The sequence below is a fragment of the Chiloscyllium plagiosum genome, unplaced genomic scaffold (assembly GCF_037043375.1).
Source record: "Chiloscyllium plagiosum isolate Xiang-an unplaced genomic scaffold, Cpla_swu_hap1 HiC_scaffold_14, whole genome shotgun sequence".
NCBI lineage: Eukaryota > Metazoa > Chordata > Chondrichthyes > Orectolobiformes > Hemiscylliidae > Chiloscyllium > Chiloscyllium plagiosum.
The window spans coordinates 23,735,709-23,760,148 of record NW_028270152.1 but is presented as its reverse complement, the minus strand read 5'-3'; the positions used below and the strand labels follow the sequence as shown (position 1 = coordinate 23,760,148).

General features: G+C 40.6%; 1 protein-coding gene across 1 annotated transcript in view; it reads left to right on the top strand.

Moving 5' to 3' along the window:
* Nucleotides 1-23,297, top strand: part of LOC122559195 (coiled-coil domain-containing protein 3) — a 36,915-nt gene extending 13,618 nt beyond the window's left edge. The window contains exons 2-3 of the mRNA XM_043708578.2: nucleotides 9,183-9,357; nucleotides 21,197-23,297. Coding sequence (XP_043564513.1) covers nucleotides 9,183-9,357; nucleotides 21,197-21,490 — 469 coding nt within the window. The 3' untranslated portion in view covers nucleotides 21,491-23,297. The remainder of the gene's footprint in view (nucleotides 1-9,182; nucleotides 9,358-21,196) is intronic.
* The last annotated feature ends 1,143 nt before the right edge of the window (nucleotides 23,298-24,440 follow it).

The window sequence follows — 24,440 nt, the reverse complement described above, 5'->3', positions numbered from 1 at the left end:
CAATTTTTAAAACAAAATTCCTTGACATGTTTAATAGTCATAAATTGATGCAGTTTGATTAATACACCTGAAAATAAGTTTATCGCAGTAAAAAAAGGTTTTAATCAGTGCCTAATGCATCATCTGTTAGTAACTGAAATAAAAGCAGGAAGTGCTAGAGAAACTCAGCAGGTCTGGCAGTACCTGAAGAAGGGCTCATGCCCGAAACGAAGATTCTCCTGCTCCTTGGATGCTGCCTGACCTTCTGCGCCTTTCCAGCAACACATTTTCAGCAGTATCTGGGGATAGCAATACATAATTAATGCTTCAAGTCCAGCATGACTCTTCTTCAGAACTGAATGGAGCTGGAAAATGATGATTTTCATGCAAGTGACAGAGAGAGACGGAGCAATTAAAAGAGATGGTGAGCTCAGATCAAAACATAAAGGTAACAAAAGCACGGTGGTGAAGGAGTGATAGACATGTAAAATAGATATAAATGTTCATTGTGAAAATGAGAAAATGGGTTCACTCTGCTGAGATAAAATCTAACAAGTCACAGTCAAGGCATGGCCATTGCAGGTTGAGCAATATAAGAAAAATGGAATACGGGGGTGTACACTGAAGTTGTAGTACTCAATATGGAAAATGCCTGAGTGGGAAATGAGGTATTGTTCTTTCAGCTTGCATTGAGCTTTGTTGGAACACTATAACAGGCCAAGGAATACTTGAAGGGGAGCAAAATGGTTTATTGAAATGGCAATGAACTGGAATGTCAAGGTCAGTCATAGGGAAAGAGCAGAGACATTAGGCAAAGTCTCTGTCTCCATTTTGTCTTGCTAATGTAAAGAAAACCACATTGTGACCAATGGATACATTGGATTAGATTGAAAAAAAGGCAATTAAAACATTGCCTCACTTGGAAAGTATACTTAAAGCCTTGGACAATGATGAGGAGGGGAGTGAATGGCAGTTTTTACATCTTTTGCATTTGCATTAGAAGGTTTCATGGGGAAGTGAGAAAATGATGGAAGAGTGAACCAGGGTGTCATAAAGGGAGTGTCCCTGTGGAATGCTAACAGTGGAAGGGAGGGGAAATGGTGTTTGATGTTGGTATCTGTTGGAAATGTGGAAGGATGATCCTTTGAATGCGGAGATTGGCGGAATGGAAGGCGAGCACAATGAGAACCCAATTGTTGATCTGGGAGGGAGGGGAAGGGTGAGGACAGAGTGGAAGAGATGTGTCAGACAGGGTTGAATCAACCATTATGTGTGTGTGTGTGTATACACGTGGTAGGGGGTGAGGGGTGGAGTGGTCACAGCTTATCCTCAGTTGAAGAAAAAGGACAGCATTTCAGAGGCATCCCATTGGAAGATGGCATCATTGGAATGTGACAGAGATGCAAAAAGTAAGAAAATAGAATGGAATCCCTTGAAGGAAACAGAGTGTGAGGAAGGGTAACCCTGGGATTCGGTAAGTTGGTAGTGGATGTTGATGGGCAGCTCTTCCTCAGAATTAAAAACAGTGAAATCAAGAAAAGGAGAAGAAGAGACAGAGATGGACCAAGTGAAATGGGAGCAGGATGGAAATTTGATCAAAATTGATGAACTCTTTCAATTCCATAGAACAGAAAGCAGCACTGGTGATATCATCAGTGTGTTGGAGAAGTTATGGTTGAAGGCCTAAAGGAATGTTTCACATACCCCACAAAGAGACAACCATAACTGGGATCATGCAGACACCCATTGCCACATGTTTGACTGCTGGATGCGAAACAAGTTAAAGGAAAAATTGTTCAAAGTGAGAACAAACTCAGCTAGGTGAAGGAGGAAGTTGGTGTTCAGCCTATGCAAGGCAGGGCTACCACACCAGATGACAATAACACTTCCTTATCAGTAGGTTTGATAACCAATTCAGGGTTAGGCCTGAGAGAAGAGTGCAAAAGTTCTGAGGGAGTTAAAGTGGGTGAGGGCAACAGAGAAATTAAGATGGCTGATGTCACACCAGCCATTCTCATTGAAGAAATTAATTGTCGGTAAAACACCAGAGGGAAGGTTCCAGGTAGAGAGGGGATAATGGAGATGAGTGAAACGGTCTATGGACTGGGACAGGATTCCATAAGACATAGGAGCGGAAGTAAGGCCATTCGGCCCATCGAGTCCACTCCGCCATTCAATCATGGCTGATGGGCATTTCAACTCCACTTACCCGCATTCTCCCCGTAGCCCTTAATTCCTTGTGACATCAAGAATTTATCAATCTCTGCCTTGAAGACATTTAGCGAGCCAGCCTCCACTGCACTCTGCAGCAATGAATTCCACAGGCCCCACCACTCTCTGGCTGAAGAAATGTCTCTGCATTTCTGTTATAAATTTACCCCCTCTAATTCTAAGGTTGTGTCCACGGGTCCTAGTCTCCTCGCCTAACGGAAACAATTTCCTAGCGTCCACCCTCTCCAAGCCATGTATTATCTTGTAAGTTTCTATTAGACATCCCCTTAATCTTCTAAACTCCAATGAGTACAGTCCCAGGATCCTCAACCGTTCCTCATATGTTAGACCTACCATTCCAGGGATTAGATTAGATTCCCCACAGTGTGGAAACAGGCCCTTCGGCCCAACAAATCGACACCGACCCTTCAAAGAGTAACCCACCCAGACCCATTTCCCTCTAACTAACACTATGGGCAATTCACCTAACCTGCACATCTTTGGACTGTGGGAGGAAACCCATGCAGACACAGGGAGTACGTGCAAACTCCACACAGACAGTTACCCAAGGCTGGAATCGAACCTGGGACTCTGGTGCTATGAGGCAGCAGTGCTAACCACTGAGCCACTGTGCCACCCACTATAATTAAGGTCCAAAAAAGTAGACATGGAGGTGAAGGTGACAGAAAGAAGAGTTTTCCATCATCTACAAGGCACAAGTTAGAAATGTGATGGAATGCTCCCCATTTGTCTGGATAGGTGCAGTTCCAACTCAAGATGATGGACAAAATCCAGGGCAAAGAAGCCTGCTTGATTGGTACCACATCCACAAGCATCCAGTTCCTCCATCACTGACACTCAGTAGCAGCAGTGTGTACTATCCACAAGATGCACTGCAGATATTCATCAAAGATTCTTAAATAGCTCCTTCCAAACCAACAACTACTTCAATCTCGAAGGTCAAGGGCAGCCAATACATGGGAACACCACCACCTGCAAACTCTTCACTAAGCCACTCACTTGTAAATGTAGGGCTTTTCCTTCACTATTGCTGGATCAAAATCCTGGAATTCCCTTCTTAAGGGCATTGTGGATCTACCTATAGCACATGGACTGCAGTGGTTCAAGAAGATCGCTCATTACCACTTTCTCAAGGACAAATAGGGATGGGTAATAAATGCTGGCCAGCCAACAATGCTCACATCCCAAGAGTGAATAAAGGTTATGTCATGTCTGAAATTCATTGAGGTGGGGGCAGAAAGAGATAAAACTAAGGTCTTTATTGAGACCAGATCATCCTGACCAGATCAGAAAAGTGGAATTATGGCAAGGTATGGGATTAGAAGAAGAGATAGAGTCAGGGGAAAAGCAGACGGGAAGAAGAATCCAGATGGGCATTGGTATCCATGAGGTTTTGAAGCTTGCATTTCATCTTCTGTCTACCTATCTGTCAGAATCTCACACTCTCTTGGTTTTATGGACCTTCTGAGTTTTACTTTCCGCTTGCCCATCCTTCTTCTCAGGGCAGTAGCGGCCACGAGTCTAGCTTATTACAGAGTACTGCTTCACACGTATATATTCTAGCAAAAGAACATCAATCCAGTGGCACAGGATAACAGATTAATGCTACAATGCCAGGTTGACCTGTCTATACATGACTGTTGAAACCTGCTTATTGCTACTATTTGCAGCTTTAACTGTTCTTACATTTATCAAAGGGTTACCCTCATGCCAGAATGATATAATAATGCTATACAAGACAAGAATCAGTAAATCCAGCCTTCCCAACACCAAGAGACTCCGAGCGATTCAACAGCCTATTATTCAACCGTAAAGTTACATTGTTAAATCAGACCACTTTACAACATCACTCAGTCAAAGACATCTGTGTGAACCTTTGACCAAGTAATGCTAGTTGTTGTCACATTGATGTTAGCTGTGCATTAATTATCGATAATCATTAGTAAGATAATTTAAGTAACTTAATTACTTCCATCTTAAAAGGTAATTGCAAGGATCATAACACAATTCCAAAATGACAGTATCACAGTAAACAAAGTAATATTGTGTATGATTTTCCTCTGGAGAGTCTAATGTGAGTCTTTAAAAATTATTTGGTGTAATCAGCATTATTATTCGAAAATTGGAGTGATTATTGCCATATGCTGTGAAATGCACATTTTCTAATTACTTAGAGAAACCATTACATTCTCCACCCCCACCCCCCCCACCCAAATACTATTACAGAATGTACTCAAATTGCATTGAATGAACCCTCTTGTTAATAAATTCTGTTTTGATATTTTGAGAGTAGTAGACTAGGTCCTGTTTGCTGTAAATAAGGCAGCCAAGCTTTTAGAATTATCTGCTACCCCTTGCTTTAATCAAACCTCTCAACAGATTTGGTCAAATTTTGCTTTAATTTGGTAAACTCATCAATCATACAGTCAGACCTCTGGGTAGAGAATAGAGCATTAATCACACAATGAGACCACCCTGTAAAATATGCCACTCTATTACCATCAATCACACAGCAAAACTGCTGGACAATGCATAAAGCATCAAGCCACATTATTTGACTAAATAATCATACTTTTCTGAATTGCATTGATTAGTCATCAGATAAAAATCTCTTTGCAGCAATCTAGTAACCTTGTTTTAACCTTGAGATAAGCTTCCAAATATATCAGCAAAAATTCTCAGGGCTAAATTTCTGGACATCCTTGAGTGGTGTTTATCATATCTTTTTCCACTATTAATATCACTCAAGAGCATAAGAAAATACAAGTGGTGTGAATCAGAAACTTTAAGATTGGGGAGTGGACTTTGACAGATAAGAGAAACTCAGTTACAGAGCTTTGGCAAGGGCAGTTAAAGCTTTCAATGGTTTTCTGATCTGCTACCCATTGCTTCCTCAGGTATTATCCAAAATTCCATCCAGTTTGGTTCAGTAATCTGTGTTTACACAATCAGAATAACTTGCAAACAACCTATTTGTTTTCTGCATACTGGATTAGCCTAATTTTGCACTCTTCTGAAATAACCAGAAAATTAATGTAGACCTGAGCATATACCAGTTAAAGCAATTTAAATATTTACTTTTAATGAAAGTACGATACTGCCTACCAAACTCATAATAATAGAAATATGTAATGCAATCAAGTCAACGCAGCATGGCTTCATGAAGGGAAAATCATGCTTGACTTCTTTATTAGAGAGAGGAAAGAAGCAGGATGGATAAAGGGAAACCAGTGGATTTAATATCCTTAAATTTCCAAAATGTATCTGATAAAGTACCAGATATTGAGCTACTTAATGAGAAAAAAGCACATGGTGTTGAAAATAGTTTATTAACATGGAGTGAAGATTGTCTAGCTCATAAGATATAGAGGACTCGAATATATGGGGATTTTTTTCAGATGGGAACTGGTAATTAGTTTATTGTCACAGCGATCAGTGTTAGTGTACAATTATTTACAATGTATTTAATGAAGTGAATGTACCGCAGACAAGTTTGTATATGACATAAAAATGGGTGGAAAGACAAGTAGTGAGGATGACACATAGAGTCTGTAGAGGGTTATTGGCAAGTGATCAAAAACTTCGCAGAATAATTATAATGTGGGAAAATGTGAAGTTATGCACTTTGGCAGGAGGAATAGAGGAGCTGAATATTATTTAAATGAGAAGAAGAGCAGAATGCTGGAGCATGAAAGAATTTGAGGTTCTATTGTGGACTGGGAGAGTATAAATCGTGCCTGAGGCTTGAGGCTAAATCACTACCTGAGGAGTTGGAGACACAGCAGTATCTGTGAGGGAGCAGTGTAGAGCTGGATCAATCGAGACTAACATTTGAGTCTATACCACTGACTTTGGAGTATGGAGGCGATGGGACCTGTGAGGGAGCAGCACTGAGTTCAAAACAGAGTGAGAAAACAAAGAGGGACAGCACAGCAAAACCTTAAATTCATTATTTGAACAGCTGTTAAGGATTGTCTACAAATTGCCGTAAATTAGAACAACGTGTATTTTGAAATAAGTCATTGTGCTTTGACTTAACTGAAAAAGATAGGGCCACTATATTAAGGTAATAAAAATAACATAAGGGAAGTAATGCTAATATAAAGTGAGATCTCCAAAAACTTAAAGTAAGGACTTTGCATTGTAATGGGAGTGTTTGAAGTGAAATAAGGTCCCTAGCATAATTAGCATTGTTTAAAATAAGTAACTAACAAAGTATAATTTAAAGGAAACTCATTGTAGTGGAGGTCACACCCATGATATGCTTCTCTCGCCTAAGTGGAAAGTCATATACAGTTCCAATGACCTTGGCAACCATATGTGCAGCAAGTGTGCCCACTGCAGCTCCTGATGTCTTGGAGTTGGGTGGGTGGACTCACTGTGGAGTTTCTGCAATGCTGGGATTGTCATAGTTAACACATTCAGTGAGGATAGAGCAGATCAAGACTGAACAGGCAGAAAGGGAATGAGTGGCCACCAGACAGAGTGGAAGGTGTTTGCTTTGGCCATCCCCCTCTCTAACAGAGGTGCCATTGTGGATACTGTTCAGAGCGACAGCCTCTGAGAAGATAGCTGCGGAAGCCAAGTCTGTGACACCATGGGTGTCTCTGGTGCACAAGAGGAGAGGAAGAAGAATGACAGTGGTGTCGTGATTTTTTTTTCATTAATTTGTGGGATGTGGGAATGGCTGGCTGGCCATTCCTAGTTGCCTATGAGAAGGTGGTGGTGAGCTGACTTCTTCAACTGCTGCGTCCAACTGCTGTGGGCTAACCTGCAATGCTATTAGGGAGACAATTAGACTTTGTAGTGATTGGTACAAAATAATGGCTTGCTTGGCCATTTCAGAGGGCAATTGAGAGTCAGCCACGTGGCTGCAGGTCTCAAGTCACATGTAGGCCAGACTAGGTGAGGTTGGCAGATTTCTTTCCTTGAAGGACATTAGTGAATCAGATGGGTTTTTCCAGGGTCATCGACAATGAATTCATGGTCATCAGTAGGTTCTTAATTTCCAGATTTTTTTGGAGGGAGAATTCAATAGTGAGGGAAACCGACAGGCATTTCTGTATTGTCTCTCTGGTATGCCAAAGTCTTAGATGTCTTGGAGTGGAAGCATGACATTCTGAGGGGACAGGATGAACAGGCAGTGGTCATGCTATATATTTTTACCAATGCCATAGTTAAAAAAAGGGATGAGGACCCACAAACAAAGACAGAATGTAATTTGAAAAATAAGACCTCAAAGCTAGTAATCGCAGGATTACTATCAGTGTAACATGCAAGCGAGAGTGAAAATAACGGGATTAGTCAGTTGAACACATGACTAGAGAAATGGTGTAGGAGGGAGGGATTCTGATTCCTGGGATATTGGAACCAGTTCTGAAAGGCATGACTGGTAAAAGCATGGCAAGTTACATCTGGGCAGGACCTGAGGGGATGTTTGCTTGTGACTCAAAATTGAGTCATGCTCACATCAGTTAACTACTTTCCTGTGCATCAAAAGCTGATCTAAACCTGTACATTAGTAGATCATTGGGAAACCACTCTGAGAATGGCTTCTTCTATTTTCGAATACTGTTGCAAGAATGCCAAGGCAATGTAGATTGCCTAAAAGAAATTCATTAAGATTATAGCATAGCTATGATTAAAAAAATAGATAAACAAGGGCTGTTTTTATAACAATAAAGAACAGGCTATTTGATAGACATGAAAGAATTTTATAATGTAACTAAAGGAGAAAATATTTGCAACGTTTAATGAATGGGAAAATGAAAAGAAAGATCAGGAGCTATTTCTTAAAATATCTCATTAGTTCTTTGGGCGTCACATACCCCATATGGAACAGTGGTGGTCGCAGAATCCATAATAATAGCCTTTAAAAGGGAAGTGACTAAGTATTTGAAAAACAGAATTTTTTAAAAGTAACAAAGAAATGGAGAGCAGTTTAGGAATGAGTAAGTAGCAAAGACAACTAAGGAAGGCACAAGAGCTAAATGGCTGCCTCCTGTGCTGTAACATTTATGATTAAATTTTAACTTTGTTGCTTGATGTAAATTGGATGATAGTGAATGACCAATCCTGCATTTGTCCATTTTCCTAAAGAAATTAGGTATAAGAGGTCTAACATGTTTTATTAATCACCAGTTTATAACCATGCAACAAAAGTTTATATTTCTTTTGAAAGCTGAATATGTTTCAGCATTTTTGTTTTCTATTTCAGATTTCCAACAACTGCAATATTTTCTCTTTTTAGTTATATTACCATGTCCAATTCTAAATAGGTGCTAAATACACTTTCTATGACTGTCACTAAATAGAATAGCAGCTGACCAAAAACAGGATACTGATTGAGGATGATCAGCCATGAATGGTGGTGCAGGCTCGAAGGGCAGAGTGGCCTACTCCTGCACCTATTGTGTATTGTCTATTGACCAACCTCTTTAGAAAGCCTGATGTGTTCTTACTCTACCTATACTCTAGAGATACTTACAGTTTCTTCCTCTTATTCCTACCTTGCTGTGGAAACATCTTAAAATAGTTTACTTTTCTTCTTCTCCTCGTGAAGCAATCTTTGCCTTTCCTTCTGCATTTTGAAATCTCAGCCTTCCAATTTGTAAAAATGAGATGTCAAATTTGTAACATGACATATCAGGTTTTTCTGGCATTTGAGAACCACATTCCACAATTCCATCTGTTTGCAACTGGGGTCATTGTTGCATGTTTCCCAAATAAGTCAAATTCTATTTTTTGTATATGTAAAATGTAAACAGTCCATTATTTCTATTCCATCGAAATCACAAGCATGTTGGAGGGAGTCTGGAGTTAAATATGTGACTGTGCAATTTTTGTAAGCACTCTCATACTCATAACAGCTGGTGAAGCGTCATTGAGCTTTAACAAATGGCAAAGGGTATGGCATATGAGCTACTCCATGAATCTTTTGAATAGAATTATGAAATTTCATTCTATTTCAGGTTGGATGAGAATTACAACATTGTGCCACATGGAATCAATTTCCAGGATCCAATTTTTCCTGATACTACTGAGAACAAACGTATGTTTGCAAGTCTGTTCCAGTTCTCTAACTGCACCAGCGGTGCCCCTCATCACACCTACATGCCAGACTGGGAACTGCAAGAGGATAATCGGGTAGGGCTTTATTGAACAAATGGTATAATTCAAATTTGACCTCACTGAGGCTCCAATACATTGGTATTAAGCACATGCTTATCCTGTGCTAGCATTATGTTACTCACCATGTTTGTTATGGTTGTTGAGTTGATATGCAAGATATGAAATATTTGCAAGGTGTATGACATACACAAATCAAGGGCTCAATGTCTGTTTAGATGTCTTTTCCAAATTGCACTGCGAACGTGCATGTTGTGGTCAGTGTCTTCAGGTGCCTAGTGCTGTCATTAGAATGAGCACTGGAAGCTGTCTTTCCAAGATGTAAGGTTAACATTATTTGACCTACCCTATTGTGGAGCTAAGAGGAGAAAGGGTCTGGCTCCACCACCACCATTACACCCCACTCCCCGCAAACCTGATCACCACTGACGCCAACTTGACAGTATCATATTTCCCAGACTTCTATGTCTTGCCATATTTATGATACCATATCCCAAAATGTCACAAGTATGAAATCTAATTCGCTGCATCAGCTGGCTATTAAATAAGCAAACTTCCAATATTAATAAATTAATAAACTGCAAACAAAGATACCAATGAAAAGTGAGCAAACAGCGGAAAGTTCAGCAATTGAAACCCTGGTATTTGCATAAAAAGCACTCATTCAGCATGTGCAAAAGGATTCCAATTATTTCCATGCACAATTTTGTTTTGAGTGCAAGAATCTTGAGGGGCAAAGAAGAAAAGAAACATATAACATATATAACTGAGAATTGGAGGTTTGGGGCAGAAATATCAAGGGTTTCCTGCAAGTTTTTTGGGTGCTTTGAAAATATGGAGTGGCAATTCTGAGTTCCTAGCTGTTTTGATATGCATAATATTCCTATTTTCTCAGATCGATCATAAGGTACATCGCTGTAGTGTTTTATTAAATGGTGGAAAGTTGAAGTACAATACATGAATAGATTTCCCAATGCAGTTTTCACACTTAATCATACTATACAACCTATGCCCTTGTAATTTGATGACAAGCTTCTGGTATTACTACACCTTAAGATTCCAATGTGTTTTTGTCCTTAATCTTTCCGACCACTTATTGCTGTCTTTACCATGCTCTACATACGCATACCTTCTATGAATCTAGTCATGCATCTTATCCAATTCTGCAGGGATTTTTAAGCTTATTCAGTGACCTTCAGTGGTTAATAAAACCTCAACTATTCTTAAAACACAATTTAGAGACACTGAGGAGATGGGAAACGTTAATTATCTCCACGGTGTTTGGCTCTCCAAACTGCAATGCTGTGCCATGACATGCTGAACACAGACTGCTCAGTAACTCAGCCAAAACAAAAGGTCCCTGACTGCAGCTGAACCATGTGAAGCTGCTCCACAGTGCTGAGAAATTTCAATAAACTAATCATCTGGCACCAGGAACTCTGGTTTTCATGCATTCACAAAGCAAAGGGCTAAAACCACATTTCAAAAGTATGTCCTTCAAGTGCAGAGTGGTCTTTAGCTTGGAAAAGAACAATTGGTTTGCATATGAAGAACCTTGTTTTAGATTCCACCTGGTTGTCTCTGTATAAGAGACCGCCACTTTCAGCTTTTCTAGCTATTAATTTCAGTTTATGCATTTAGTTTAAACTTGGAGTAATGTGAGGGTACTGGGATATTACTTGTGACCTTACTCAGTTATCAAGGTTTGGGGTGGAAATGTGGGAGAAGGTACATCAGCAACAGAAATATCTCAAAAGTAATTTTTCATATATATAGTTCTCCCAAGACAGAAAAATATTCTTTCTGATTTCCAGCACCCGCAGTTCTTTTTGTTTTCAAACTATTCTTTATTGTCCTGTCTATCAATGTGAATGGGAGATAAAAGGACAAAAATTGAGGAAAGAAAGTGTAATCCCTGAATTACCTCTGAACATTTGCCTCCTTCAGTTTTCAGTCAAGAAGTTGACAAAAGCTGGCAGTATCCCACTAAAAATATTTGACTTAAATGCTATGTTCTTGTAAATTGGGAGTCATTGCTATTTCCTGAACCCATCCACAAATTATGATCTGAACAGGGAGACTGGTAATATCATTGGGTTAATAATCCTGAAACCCAGGTTAATCTCCTCAGGTGTGGGTTCAAATCCCACCATGGAGAAAGTGAGGACTGAAGATGCTGGAGATCAGAGTCAAAAAGTGAGGTGAGAAATTGAAGGCTGGAGATCAGAGTTGAAATGTGTGCAGGAGAGTTGACGTTTTGGGTATAAGCTCTTCACCAGGAATGTCTTGAAATGTCGACTCTCCTCCTCCTCAGATGCTGCCTGACTGGCTGAGCTTTTCCAGCTGGAAATGTGTTGCTTATGCCCGAAACGTCGATTCTCCTGTTCCCTGGATGCTGCCTGACCTGCTGCGCTTTTCCAGCAACACATTTCCAGCTCTGATCTCCAGCATCTGCAGACCTCACTTTCTCCTCTGAGCTTTTCCAGCACCACACTTTTTAACTCAAATCCCACCATGGCTCGTGAACTTTAAATTCAACCATTAAATATTGGAATTGAAAATTAGTCTGACCTTGAAACTATGATTGGTTTGTTCTGGTTCACAAATATCCTTTAGAGAAGACAATCTGCTGTCCTTATTTAATCAGACCTGTATGAGATTCCAAGGAGATTGACTATTACCTGAGATACATAAAACAGATAAAGGTAGTGAGGACTACACATGGTGGAAAGTTGGAGTCGATAAGGTGTGGAGATGGAGAAAGCACAGCAGATCAAGCAGCATCAGAGGGGCAGGAAAGTGGACATTTCAGGTCAGGACCTTCCATCAGGACTGGGGTGGGTGGAAAAGGGCTGAGAAATAAATGGGGGATGGGGCTGGGGGTAAGGTGTGTGGGATAATGATAGGTAAAGGAAAAGCACCTCATCTTCCACCTCAGGAGCTTACAACCATATAGCCTGAACATAGAATTCACTAGCTTTTAAATCTCCCCACCCCCACCTTATCCCAGGTCCAGCTCTCCCTCTCCACCCTGCCCCTTGAACTGACCTAAACTGTCCATCTTTCTTCTCACCTATCTGCTCCACCCTTCCTACTAACCAATCACAATCACCCAGATGATCTAGTCATTTATCAATTGCTTCTTGTTAGTTCTTGTGTGTAGATTGGCTGCCATACCTGCTAATATATAACAGTGACTGCCCTTCAAAAGTATGCCATTGGCTGTACTTTGGGACATCATGAAACGTTATATAAATTATCTAAAACTCTACGCTGAAAAGAAATTTGAGATATAGATGTCATAAGCAAAGTTATGCCAACTGGGATGTCACATGGAGGTACTGGCCTCGCCAGCTGTTACAATGTCGGGGCGAGCCCACCTTGGCCGACCATGGAATTCATTACTCAACACTTTTCTGCTTCCAGTCCTCAAATGCAGGATGTCTCACAGCCTAAAGATGCTAGCTAGTGCAAAGGCCTGCACCAATTCAGTCCTGGCAGTGCCACACTGGTGGTTGCCACATCTGGGACTGCAGGCCGGCTCTACAGCTGCCACCAACAAAGAGGTCCAGAGTGCAGGCAGCTGGGCTCAGGGACCATCAGACAGGCGAAAGTGAGGACTGCAGATGCTAGAGATCAGAGTCGAGAGTGTGGTGCTGGAAAAACACAGCAGGTCAGGATCCGAGAAGCAGGAGAATCGATATTTTGGGCAAAAGCCCTTCATCAAGAATGAGGCTGTGAGCCGAGGGGGTGGTGAGATAAATGGGAGGGGTGTGGGGCTAGGGGAAAGGTAGCTAAGAGTGCGAAAGGTAGGTGGAGGTGGGGCAATGGTGCTAGGTCAGAGAGGAGGGTGGTGTGGATAGGTGAGAAGGAAGATGGACAGGTAGGACAGTTCATGAGGGTGGTGCCGAGTTGGAAGGTTGGAATTGAGCTAAGGTGGGAAATGAGGAAACTGGTGAAATCTACATTGATGCCATGGGGTTGGCGGATCCCAAGGCAGAAGATGAGGTCGCTCTTCCTCCAGGCATCAGGTGGTTAGGGAGTGGTGATAGAGGAGGCCCAGGACCTACATGACTTTGGCGGAGCACATCCTTGAACAGGACCCGGCAACACAAAGGGGATTTATCACAATTGGAGCGAGGATTCATTCAGCAAGGGTGGCCCATGCTGAGTTGGCAGGAAGGACTCTGTGTGCCACAAGGTGTGCAATCATAGAACCATAGAACATAGAACGTTACAGCGCAACGTACCCTCGATGTTGCGCCAACCTGTGAAAATAATCCAATGCCCATCTAACCTACACCGTTCCATTAATATCCAAATGTATGTCCAATGCCCATTTAAATGCCCTTAATGTCGGTGAGTCTACTACTGTTGCAGGCAGGCCATTCCACGCCCCTACTACTCTCTGAGTGAAGAAACTACCCCTAATATCTATCCTAAATCTATCACCCCTCAATTTAAAGTTATGTCCCTTCATGTTAGCCTTCACTATCTGAGGAAAAAGGCTTTCACTGTCCACCCTTTCTAACCCCTTGACTATCTTATATGTCTCGATTAAGCCACCTCTCAACCTTCTTCTCTCCAACAAAAACAGCCTCAGTTCCCTCTTCTTTCCTCGTAAGACCTCCCTTCCATACCAGGCAACATCCTAGTAAATCTTCTCTGAACGCTTTCCAAAGCTTCCATATCCTTCCTATAATGTGATGACCAGAACTGCATGCAATACTCCAGGTGCGGCCTTACCAGTGTCTTGTACAGCTGAAGCACGACCTCATGTCTCCGAAACTCAATCCCCCTATCAATAAACGCCAGCACACCATATACCTTCTTAACAACCCGATCAACCTAGATGCTCCTACACCACAAGTCAGTAGGGTTCATGGGGAAGATCTCCCCATACATGGTGGTGGTGTCCATCTGCTGTTGGGAAAAATACCAGTGACAGCGGGAAACATCCATTAAGGGCCATTAATTAGCTGCTTAAGAGCCTCAATAAAATACCAGCAGAAATGGGAAGGCCATGGTGACAGCATCTCCTGCATCCCACTCAACGTTACACTTTCTTCCCCCAATTGACCAGTACACTGGCAAAGTAAGAGTGGGCCATAAAATTCAAGCCATTGTGCTCATGTGTTTCTGTGATAATTCCAACATGAATCTGATTCAAGATACTGTATTAACATCAAATTTTATTACATCACTGCAAATAAATGAGAACATCCGGGAACCAATTTTATTCCCAAGAATATAAAAAATAATTAATGTGGATGTTAAATACTTTAAAAGTAATTTATTAATTGTGTTCTTCAGCTGTATTAACCTATCCTGATTTAAGAGACAGAAGAAATACCTGTTTTCCAGTGATTTCACACTTTGGCTCTTATATTCTGTTGCTGCTGCTCTTCTCACAGGGTCCACCCTTCTGTTTATGAAGTATAAAATGGCACAACTATTGAAACTTCAAAAATAAAGGTTGTTTCATTTCTCAAAACCATAATTTATGTAAATGACAACTGCAGTCATAATCCAGATTGCAGCAGACACCCATATTCACCTAAAGCGCAATTCCAAAACCCAGCGACCCCCAAGTTCTCTGAAGATTCCAGTCCAGAACTCTGAAATTTATTTTTGTAAAGAACATGGAATAGAGGGTGGCACCTGTGCAGGCAGTAAGTCTAAATGCCAGGAATAATATATGAGTTCATAAAAAGCCAGAGTCTGTGAAAATTGTCTCAATGTGAAAATACTGTGAAGAAAATGGAAAATGTCAATCCTGTTTTTTTTGGCTGCAGTGTAGGGACTCTATGCAGTTCATATAGAATGTTTTATCTTTGATGAGGATCAACATGTTTAAGAGGAAATACTTGTCTTTGATTTTATCTGTGCTTGACTGAATGTGCATTGGTCACATCCTACTTAAAAACTTTGACTATCTGTTTATTTAAATGCAGAGCACAGTTGCATATAGATGCTCATAAATTAATCTCAGTTCCAAAAAGCCCTATCAAAGTGATCAAGTATCTTTGAAAAACATGCAATAAAGTGGCTACAACTTTCTTGTTCCTGATCATAAAGAGCTGAATTAATATTTTGATATGGGGAAATTGGAGCGATTGAACAATTCCTTGGAAATATTTCAGATTAATCCTGCAAATATCGAAGAATTAAATCAGTTGTTCTAATTATTACGCGATGAGTAATTCCTTGTCGTATGGGACTGAGTCAAACGTTATAACATAAGGGGACTGAATATTTCTTTGCAACAGAGAGAGTAACTCAGTAATTGTAATATGGGGAATTTTGATGCCTCACTTCAATATGGAGGATTGAATCAATGTTGTGACATGACAAGTTAATCATGTGATATAATTTGATGGGTGTGTGTGGAGAACTGAATTGGTAATTCAAGCAGACAAAATCAAATTCAAAAGAATGATTTTGGGTGTGATGCAAATCATTTGGTATAATAGGGAAGAATAGAACCAGAGTTCGTAGAAAATTATATGTAAATTGAATAATTTGATTGCCACTGAAAACACTGGCAGAGGGATTGTGATACACATGTCAACTGAAAATAATGCAGGCAGCATACAAACAGGGTGCTGCCTGCTAAATATGATAATAGAATTCAGCCTAACTCTAAATGTGGCTTCATGATTTAGTAAGTATCTATGCTTGTGCAGTGCTTGCATTACTTAAATTGGACTGAATTAATTGAAGTCTGACTACACTTCTTAAAGTGGATCAGGCACCGGATCAGTTTTTAGAAATAGAATCTGCATTGGTAGACAATTGAACATGCTGCTACAGAACAGAGTGTATGTTCAAAGTTTCTCTGATACAGAACTGGATATCACTGAATGTTTTGAAGAGGTTACCAAGAAGATAGATGAAGGCAGAGTGTCTACATGGAATTTAGTGAGGCTTTCAACCATGCCCTGCGTGGTAGACTGATTAGTAAGGTTAGATAACATGGGATCCAGGAAGAGCTAGCCAATTGAATACAAAATTGGTTTGATGTAGAAGAAAAAGGGTGGTGATAGAGGGTTGTTATTTGGACTGAGGCCTGTGTGCCACAAGGATTGGTTCTGGGTCCACTGCTGTTCATCATTTATATCAACAATTTGATGAGATATAGAAGGTATGGTTAGTATGTTGGGGATTACACCAAAATTGGTGGTATAGTGGATTGTGAGGAAGGTTATCCAAGAGTACAATGAGATCTTGATCAGATGAACTGACCCCTCTGTGGCATTTTAACTTCCTCACCTCCACCACAGTTGACAGTCATTCCAGACATTAACCATCCACAGCATAATGTTTTTTGCACCTGTCATTTTTTCTGTTTTTATTAATTATTTTAAACTTGCGCCCTCTCCTTTTCAGGGGGGCAACCTTTTCACTCAGAGGGTGGTATGTGCATGGAATGAGCTGCCAGAGGAAATGGTAGAGGCTGGTACAATTGCAACATTAAAAAGGCATCTGGATGGGTATATGAATAGGAAGGGTCTGGAGGGATATGGGCCAGGTGCTGGCAGGTGGAACTAGATAGGGTTGGGATATCTGGTCGGCATGGACAAGTTGGACCGAAGGGTCTATTTCCCTGCTGTACATCTCTATGACCCTATCTCTATGACTCTATGAGCCAATAGGCTGCCAAGTGGCAGATAGAGTTTAATTTAGATAAATGCAAAATGTTGCATTTTGGTAAAGCAAGCCAGTGTAGGACACAGTTAATGGTTGAGCCCTGGAAAGTGTTTTGAACAGAGGGTCCTAGGATGCAAGTTCATAGTTCCTTGAAAATAACATCACAGGTAGACAGGTGAAGAATGCCTGTAGCACGCTTGCCTTTATTGGTCAGTGCATTGATCTAGGAGTCAGACATCATGTTATGGCTTTACAAAACATTGGTAAGGCCACATTTAGAATACTGTATACAATTCTGGTCACCGTGCTACAGGAAGGATGTTGTTAAACTAGAAGGAGTAGAGAAAAAAACTACAAAGATGTTGCTAGGACTGGAGGTTTGAGTTGTAAGGAAAGGCTGGATTGGCTGAACCTTTTCCGGATGCTGAGGGGTTACTTTACAGAGGTTTATAAAATCCTGAGGTACATAGATAAGGTGAATCGCAAAGGTCTTTTTCCAAGGGTATGGGAGTCCAAAACTAGAAGACATAGTTTTAAGGTGAGAGGGGAATAGATTTGAAAGGGACCTGAGGGTCAATTTTTTTCACACACAGGATGGTGTGTGTATAGAAAGAGCTGCCAGAGGAGGTTGTGGAGATGGGTACAATCACAATACTTAAAAGACACTTGGACGGGTACCTGGATAGGAAAGGTTTGGAGTGATATGGTTCAAACACAGGCAAATGGGATTGGTTCAGTTTAGGATACCTGGTCAGAATGGATGAGTTGGACTGAAGAGTCTATTTCCGTGTTATATAAGTGTATGATTCTGAGAATTTGGTGTATTTTTTTGGAAAAATTGGTTTGGAATGGTTGCTGTGATGTTCAGTGAAGGTTGTTGTGGTTTATTTTAGAATGAGGAGGAGGGTTTACTTGTCATAGAATCATTGTTGCATGAAGTGATCCCAAAGAGTCTAGCCAGAAAGGGGATGTGCTGGTTGTCTCTTCCATTCTGACCACTCCTCCTCTTCATTCTGCTATTGTTCCTTCTGCTTTGCTGCTTGTTGTATGCTTGGTAGCAAGGGATGTGCCCTCATGATGGCAAAGTCATTCAGTAAACAATGCAGTACCATGGATCAAGGCACAGGATATGGCCAAAATCTCTAATAGACTTGTGGAATAGGCAATTGCTAAATGGTATTATCACTAAACTGTTAATCTGGAAACTCAGCTAATATCCTGGGGACCTGGATTTGAATCCCACCACAGCAGATTGGTGGAATTTTAATACAACAAAAAGTGCAAACTGGAATTAAGAATCTACTGATGAGCATGAAACCATTACCATTATCAGAAAATACTATTTGGTTCACTAATATCCTTCAGGGAAAGAAATCTGCCATCCTTACCTGGTCTGACCTACATGTGACTCCAGATCCACAGCAATGTGGTTGTATCTCAACTACTCTCTGAAATGACCCAGCTAGCCACCCATTTCAATGACAGCTAGGGATGGGCAATAAATGCTGGACAGCCAGCAATGTCCATGTCCCATGAATGAAATAAAAAGAATTTTTAAAATATCTGGGCAGCAGGACCTTTGCCTGTGCAACCTATGATGTTTCACATGATTACATGGCTCTCAATGCAACATTTGCTGACCACATCTGGTTGGCTTTCTGAGCAGAGTCATGAGACACATGAAAAACCCTTTGCACCCAGCAGCTATCTTTTTGGTGACTCCATTATTGAGGGAATAGTAGTCTGGGACAGAATAAGTGCACCATGCCTATGGACATTCCAACGCATGATATCCTGTATGGTCACTGCACCAATTTCAGTGAATGGAAGCTTGCAGTTGAAATACATCTCTGCATTTAAATGCACAATTGCAAAACCATATGTGTGTTTTAATATCATCGGTGGAAATCCCACTGGCCTGATAAAGCTTATCCTGCTTTTCTTTGCTAAGACAGAATACAATGGACTCACCTCTTGGCATCAACAGTGTCAGTAACCTTCAGCAGTAAACAGCAAACCTGAAGATTGTGGGTGGCACGGTGGCACAGTGGTTAGCACCAGGGACCCGGGTTCAATTCCTGCCACAAGCAACCGTCTGTGTGGAGTTTGCACATTCTCCCTGTGTCTGCGTGGGTTTCCTCCGGGTGCTCCAGTTTCGTCCCACAGTCCAAAGATGTGCAGGTGAGGTGAATTGGCCATGCTAAATTGCCCGTAGTGTTAGGGGTAGGGGAATGGGTCTGGGTGGGTTGCTCTTCGGTGGGTCGATATGGACTTGTTGGGCTGAAGGGCCTGTTTCCACACTGTAAATAATCTAATCGAACATGCCTGCTCAAGCCTGGAAGGATCCACAGGGCCACAGCCCCTGGGCGGCACTATCCATACCCCTGCTCTGAGTCTGTATACAATCCCTGGCTTAGGTTGAAGCAATAGAAATACTCCCAGAAGACCCTCGTTAAAGCTAGTCTCTGCCTGTGTGTCCTTCTTCCTCTCTGTTTCCCTGCAGTTAAGTAGCTTGTTCTCTTCTGTGCTGTTTCTGCTCAATCTCCCTTATGTTATAGACTAAGGGGGATGGTAACAACAGATAGTACATTAGTAAGAGCAAGGGATCGAATTAGAATCCTTAAGGTCAGAACTGGATATTCTCCACATGTCATACCATTCCATGTCAACTTCACTAACTTCACTAATGGTATGACGAACATGTCATACCATTCCATGTCAACTTCACTAACCTTCAACAGTTTGGCAAACTTCAATCACTTATACAAATTCAGGCACTGGAAAGTATTCAGCAATTACCCTAATAGTTGATGATCACTTTGAATAGTGTTCTTGCTTCTGCTAGTCACATGTTTGGTTGTGCTGAAAATGTGTTGCTGGAAAAGCGCAGCAGGTCAGGCAGCATCCAAGGAGCAGGAGAATCGACGTTTCGGCATGAGCCCTTCTTCAGGAAGGGGATGAGCCCTTCTTCGGGCTCAGGCCCGAAACGTCGATTCTCCTGCTCCTTGGATGCTGCCTGACCTGCTGCGCTTTTCCAGCAACACATTTTCAGCTCTGATCTCCAGCATCTGCAGTCCTCACTTTCCCCTCACATGTTTGGTTGTGTACATTTCAGAGCAGGTATTAGCTGACACCTGAGGTTCCGAATGGCAGTGTTGCTATAAAATCAGTAGTCTACATATCCTGACGTAATTTTCTAATGCTTACATTACTGACCTCCTCAAATGGCATCCAGAGCCGGTTGTGACTCAAGTGCGTGCAGGCAGTGACTACATCGTTTTGGAAATAAAATAGCAGCTTTGGTTCAGAAACTACGGGTTCTACAGAATTGATTTTCGTGAGTGTTTAGTTTATATTATTTGTTTAAGTGAACATGTAAGCAGGGCTCTGTAAAGTAATATACCTGATTATGTTAATTTGAAACCATGCATCTGAGAGTCAGTAATCCAATATTTTAAGCATGCAGGTCTGCAGTACTTCAGGCACTGTTAATGATTAACCTGCTAGCCTGTTTATGAATGAAACCTGATGAAATTGGCCTGGAATTCTTGTTTGGCTCAAGAGTAAACTATCAGTTAGCATTTAAAAGGATAGGTGACCCTGACTGGACTGCAAGAGAAAGATTACTAATATTCTAAACTCAAGAAACTGTGCACTTGCAGCTGAATTAAGCCTATCATTGCCCTTGCATGTGCTTTGATTTTCTATTCTTGTATCTCCTAAAAAGCTCAAATTTGGACTTGAGTAAGCTGTATATGCACCTGAAGATGGAATAAGACTCTGTAAGCTTGTATTTTCAAATAAACCTTGGATTATAACTTGGTGTCATGTGATTTTTGACTATGTTCCCAGAGAGAGAGAGAGACAAAGTGCTCTCTGAATTGGCCACACAGAAATATTGTATGCAAATATTTCCAACTAGCTTTATTTGAAGATTCGTAGATAGGCTGGAGCATAAATCACAAACCTCTTTGATGAAAAAGAAATCTGGTCATATGGACACCATTGCCAAAATGTTTCAATTGGGTGATATTTTAAAATCGGGAGTAAGGGGTAACCATTCATTTTAAAATGGTACTGCCAATATTAAAATCAAGTATTGAGTCATAGTCTTTATGTCAAGTAGTTATCTGTGCCATCATTGTTTTTTCTGGGTGGCCTATCTTTATCTCCTGTATTCTAATAGATTCTTCAATGTCTCCTTCAGCTCCTGTGCTCAACTGTGCAGAAAGCCCTTTATGAGGAGGAAGATCGTGTGAGGAAGCTCTCCCAGAAAGTGAAATCTCTTGAAAAGGCCAACAACCATCTGCGTGAGAAGGTGAAGAGGATTAAGCGCTCCCTTCGGCAGGTGAAAAAAGAGAGCAAGAGAGAATCAATTCTCATGAAGCAGATCCTACAGAAGGAACAGAACAAGGAGAGAGGAAAGTTGAACATCAAGCAGGACACTGGCAAGCGACCCCTAAAGAAACCAGTCAAGAAACCAGTCAGCCATAAACTGTAACATTGCAGGCTCACTTGTAATATTCTAAACATAAGAAAAGTGGGAACGTGACATATGTGAAAACTGGCTACAACACAGTGGCTATCCATTCTAAATAACACTATACTGAAGCAAAGTAGAAAACAAAGTGTTTGGTTCAGCTTTCGTGATTGCATTGTATTATTTGAGCAATTTAAATCAACTTTTTGTTCTAGTTAACACTTGTCAGAATCCTAAGTGAACATAGTTGAAGCAGGGAAAGACACCACAGCAAAAAATTGCAAAATGTTGTTACAATTGGCAATCTCACTCTAAGAAACAATGATTGATGTGAAAACAATAGTTCATGATGTACCAAGATTGGAGAAAGCGTATTATTGGCAAAAGCAGCTTTACTGTATGCAGTTGGTAATGTACCGACTGTTAGAGTACTTAGTGCAGACATTTGGTTTTAAGAGGGACAATGCATTTGTTTCCTAGTATTGATTTCCCTCATTAAGGAAAGAGATTCTAAATTTAAATGCATAGATTTATTTTCCAATCTCTTGTTGTGATAGAAGTGGCCATTATTTAAGCAAATAGGAAAGCTCAGAAATGTTTTAAATTTAAGGAAAAATCATTAACAGCATATCATGATAATTAATAAATTGTCTACAGTAACACCTCTGAACAGGTTGATTGGAAAATATCTATCACATATTCTGAACTCTTTGAGTGCATTAAAACATTATCCAACTGATATTCTGTCCCGAGTACTACATCATATGTTTGTTATTTTCTAAGTAACTTCCCACAGTAGAACTGGAAGATGTGATCAAAAGGGGGTGAATTGAAATCTTGCCTTATGAATGAGAAGATAGCCTGCCAGGATACTTTAATCTTGGAAGAAAAACTCTTGTTCATGAAAGACTTCACTGATATACTTTGGTGGCAAAGATAATTACAAGGCAAGCAATATATTCATGTCTTTTTGAAGCTTATTGTTCCTGCTGCCTATGCCTAAACATGGCCACTTAACTTGAATCACCATTACCAACAATCCATTTACACAGTATTCAGATGGCTCTGTTGTTAATTTAGACCAGGTTAGGTAGATTGCTTCCTGTGATAACCATTTTTCCTCTTTGTATGTGTAGTGCATTTTTTTTTATTTCTATGCTTAGCTAGAACAGATTTATCTGATTGAGTTTATTTTTGTTTAAGGATTTATATATACTGCTGTTTAAGTACGTGTATTTTCTCTTGGAGCTTGGCAACTTTGGCAACTATGATAGTGGGGTTTGGTGGTGATCTTAAATTGCAGTTATTACTCCTGGAGTTCAGTAATGCTTGGGAGGAATTCTCATGCAGTGATTCATCACTGAATTTATAACTTTCTGTGGAGAGGGCGTTTATTACAATGATTATATTCAGTAACTTGCGAGAGATGCTATAGCATGATGATTATTCTGAGCTTGTTCTTTTCATTTGAGACCAGTCAGGTTCTGTTAATTTAAGGGAGAGTCACACAATCACACATCTCCTTTTGAAAATGGGTAACCAACTTTTCATTTACTTACAAACACAATGACATAAATCACAGTGAAACAACAATGAAATGAACAGAAAGACCCTGATAAACCTTTACAACAAAAAAATCTCGTTAGAAACAAGATTATTTTCTAAAGGTTAGTTGTGCAGTTATGTTTTCATTGATATACTGACTAGTTACAATCTATGTTGAATTATCACTGACATGTAATAAGTGAACTTAGTGTATGCATAAATGTAGATTTGCTACTGATTATAAACCAAAGGGTCTTGTACTAATAAAACTTTTCTTACAATTTCTAGTTTCTTAGTTTCAAGATTTTCTTTTCTTCTCCAAATTCAAAATGTAAATGAAGAGTCTGGGAGAAAGGAAGTTAGGATATTGGTGCAGCAGTGAAGTGATGCAGCACTAGACATCCTAATATGTGAAGGATGGCTGGACTTCTATTCCTCAAATGCCGAGGTTCTGGTTTCAGTTGTGTGATCTGAAGGAAATAATGATGAAGGTGAATACTGTCACCATGGGGAGAATGAAAGTAAAAGCACTTGGCCCAGACTTGCCACCCTTACACACTTCACCTGACCCAATGAGTGCATATTATGTTCTCTCAGCTTGTGAAGGACCTCATTGGAATATCCAAGTAACTAATAAAATTATATCCAAACAAACCATTGTGTGATTTGAATGCTGTTTTCTTCATTGATTTGTGAGATGTGGGTGTCACTGGCTGGCCAACATTTGTTGCATCTCCCCAGTTGCCCTTGAGAAGGTGGGGTGAGCTGCCTTCCACTGCAGTCTATCTGCTGTAGGTCAATCCACAGTGCTGTTAGGGAGGGAATTCCAGGATTTTGACCTAGCAACAGTGAAGGAACAGTGATATATTTCCAAGTCAGGATGCTGAGTTGCATGGAGGTGAATTTGCAGGTGGTGGTGTTCCCATTTCCTTCTGCCCTTGTCCTTCCAGATGAAAGTGGTTGAGAGTTTTGAAAGTGCTGTCGAAGGATTTTGGTGAATTTCTGCAGTGCATCTTCTAGATAGTACGCACTACTGCTATTGAGCATCAGTGGTGGAGAGAGTGGATGTTTGTGAATGTGGTGCCAAACAAGTGGACTACTTTGTCCTGGATGGTGTCAAGCTTCTTGAGTGTTGTTGTAGTTGCACCCATCCAAGCAAATGGGGAGTATTCTATCACACTCATTGTGCCTTGTAGATATTGAATACAATTTGGAGAGTCAGGAGGTGGGTTACTTGTCGCAGTATTCCTGGCTTCTGACCTACTTTTGTAGCCATAATGTTTATGTGGTGAATCCAGTTGAGTTTCTGGTCAATAGTAACCCTCAGATGTTGATAGTGGGGGATTCAGTGATGGCAACGTCATTGAATGTCAAAGGGCGATGGATGGATAGTCTCTTATTGCAGATGATCATTGCCTGGCATTTG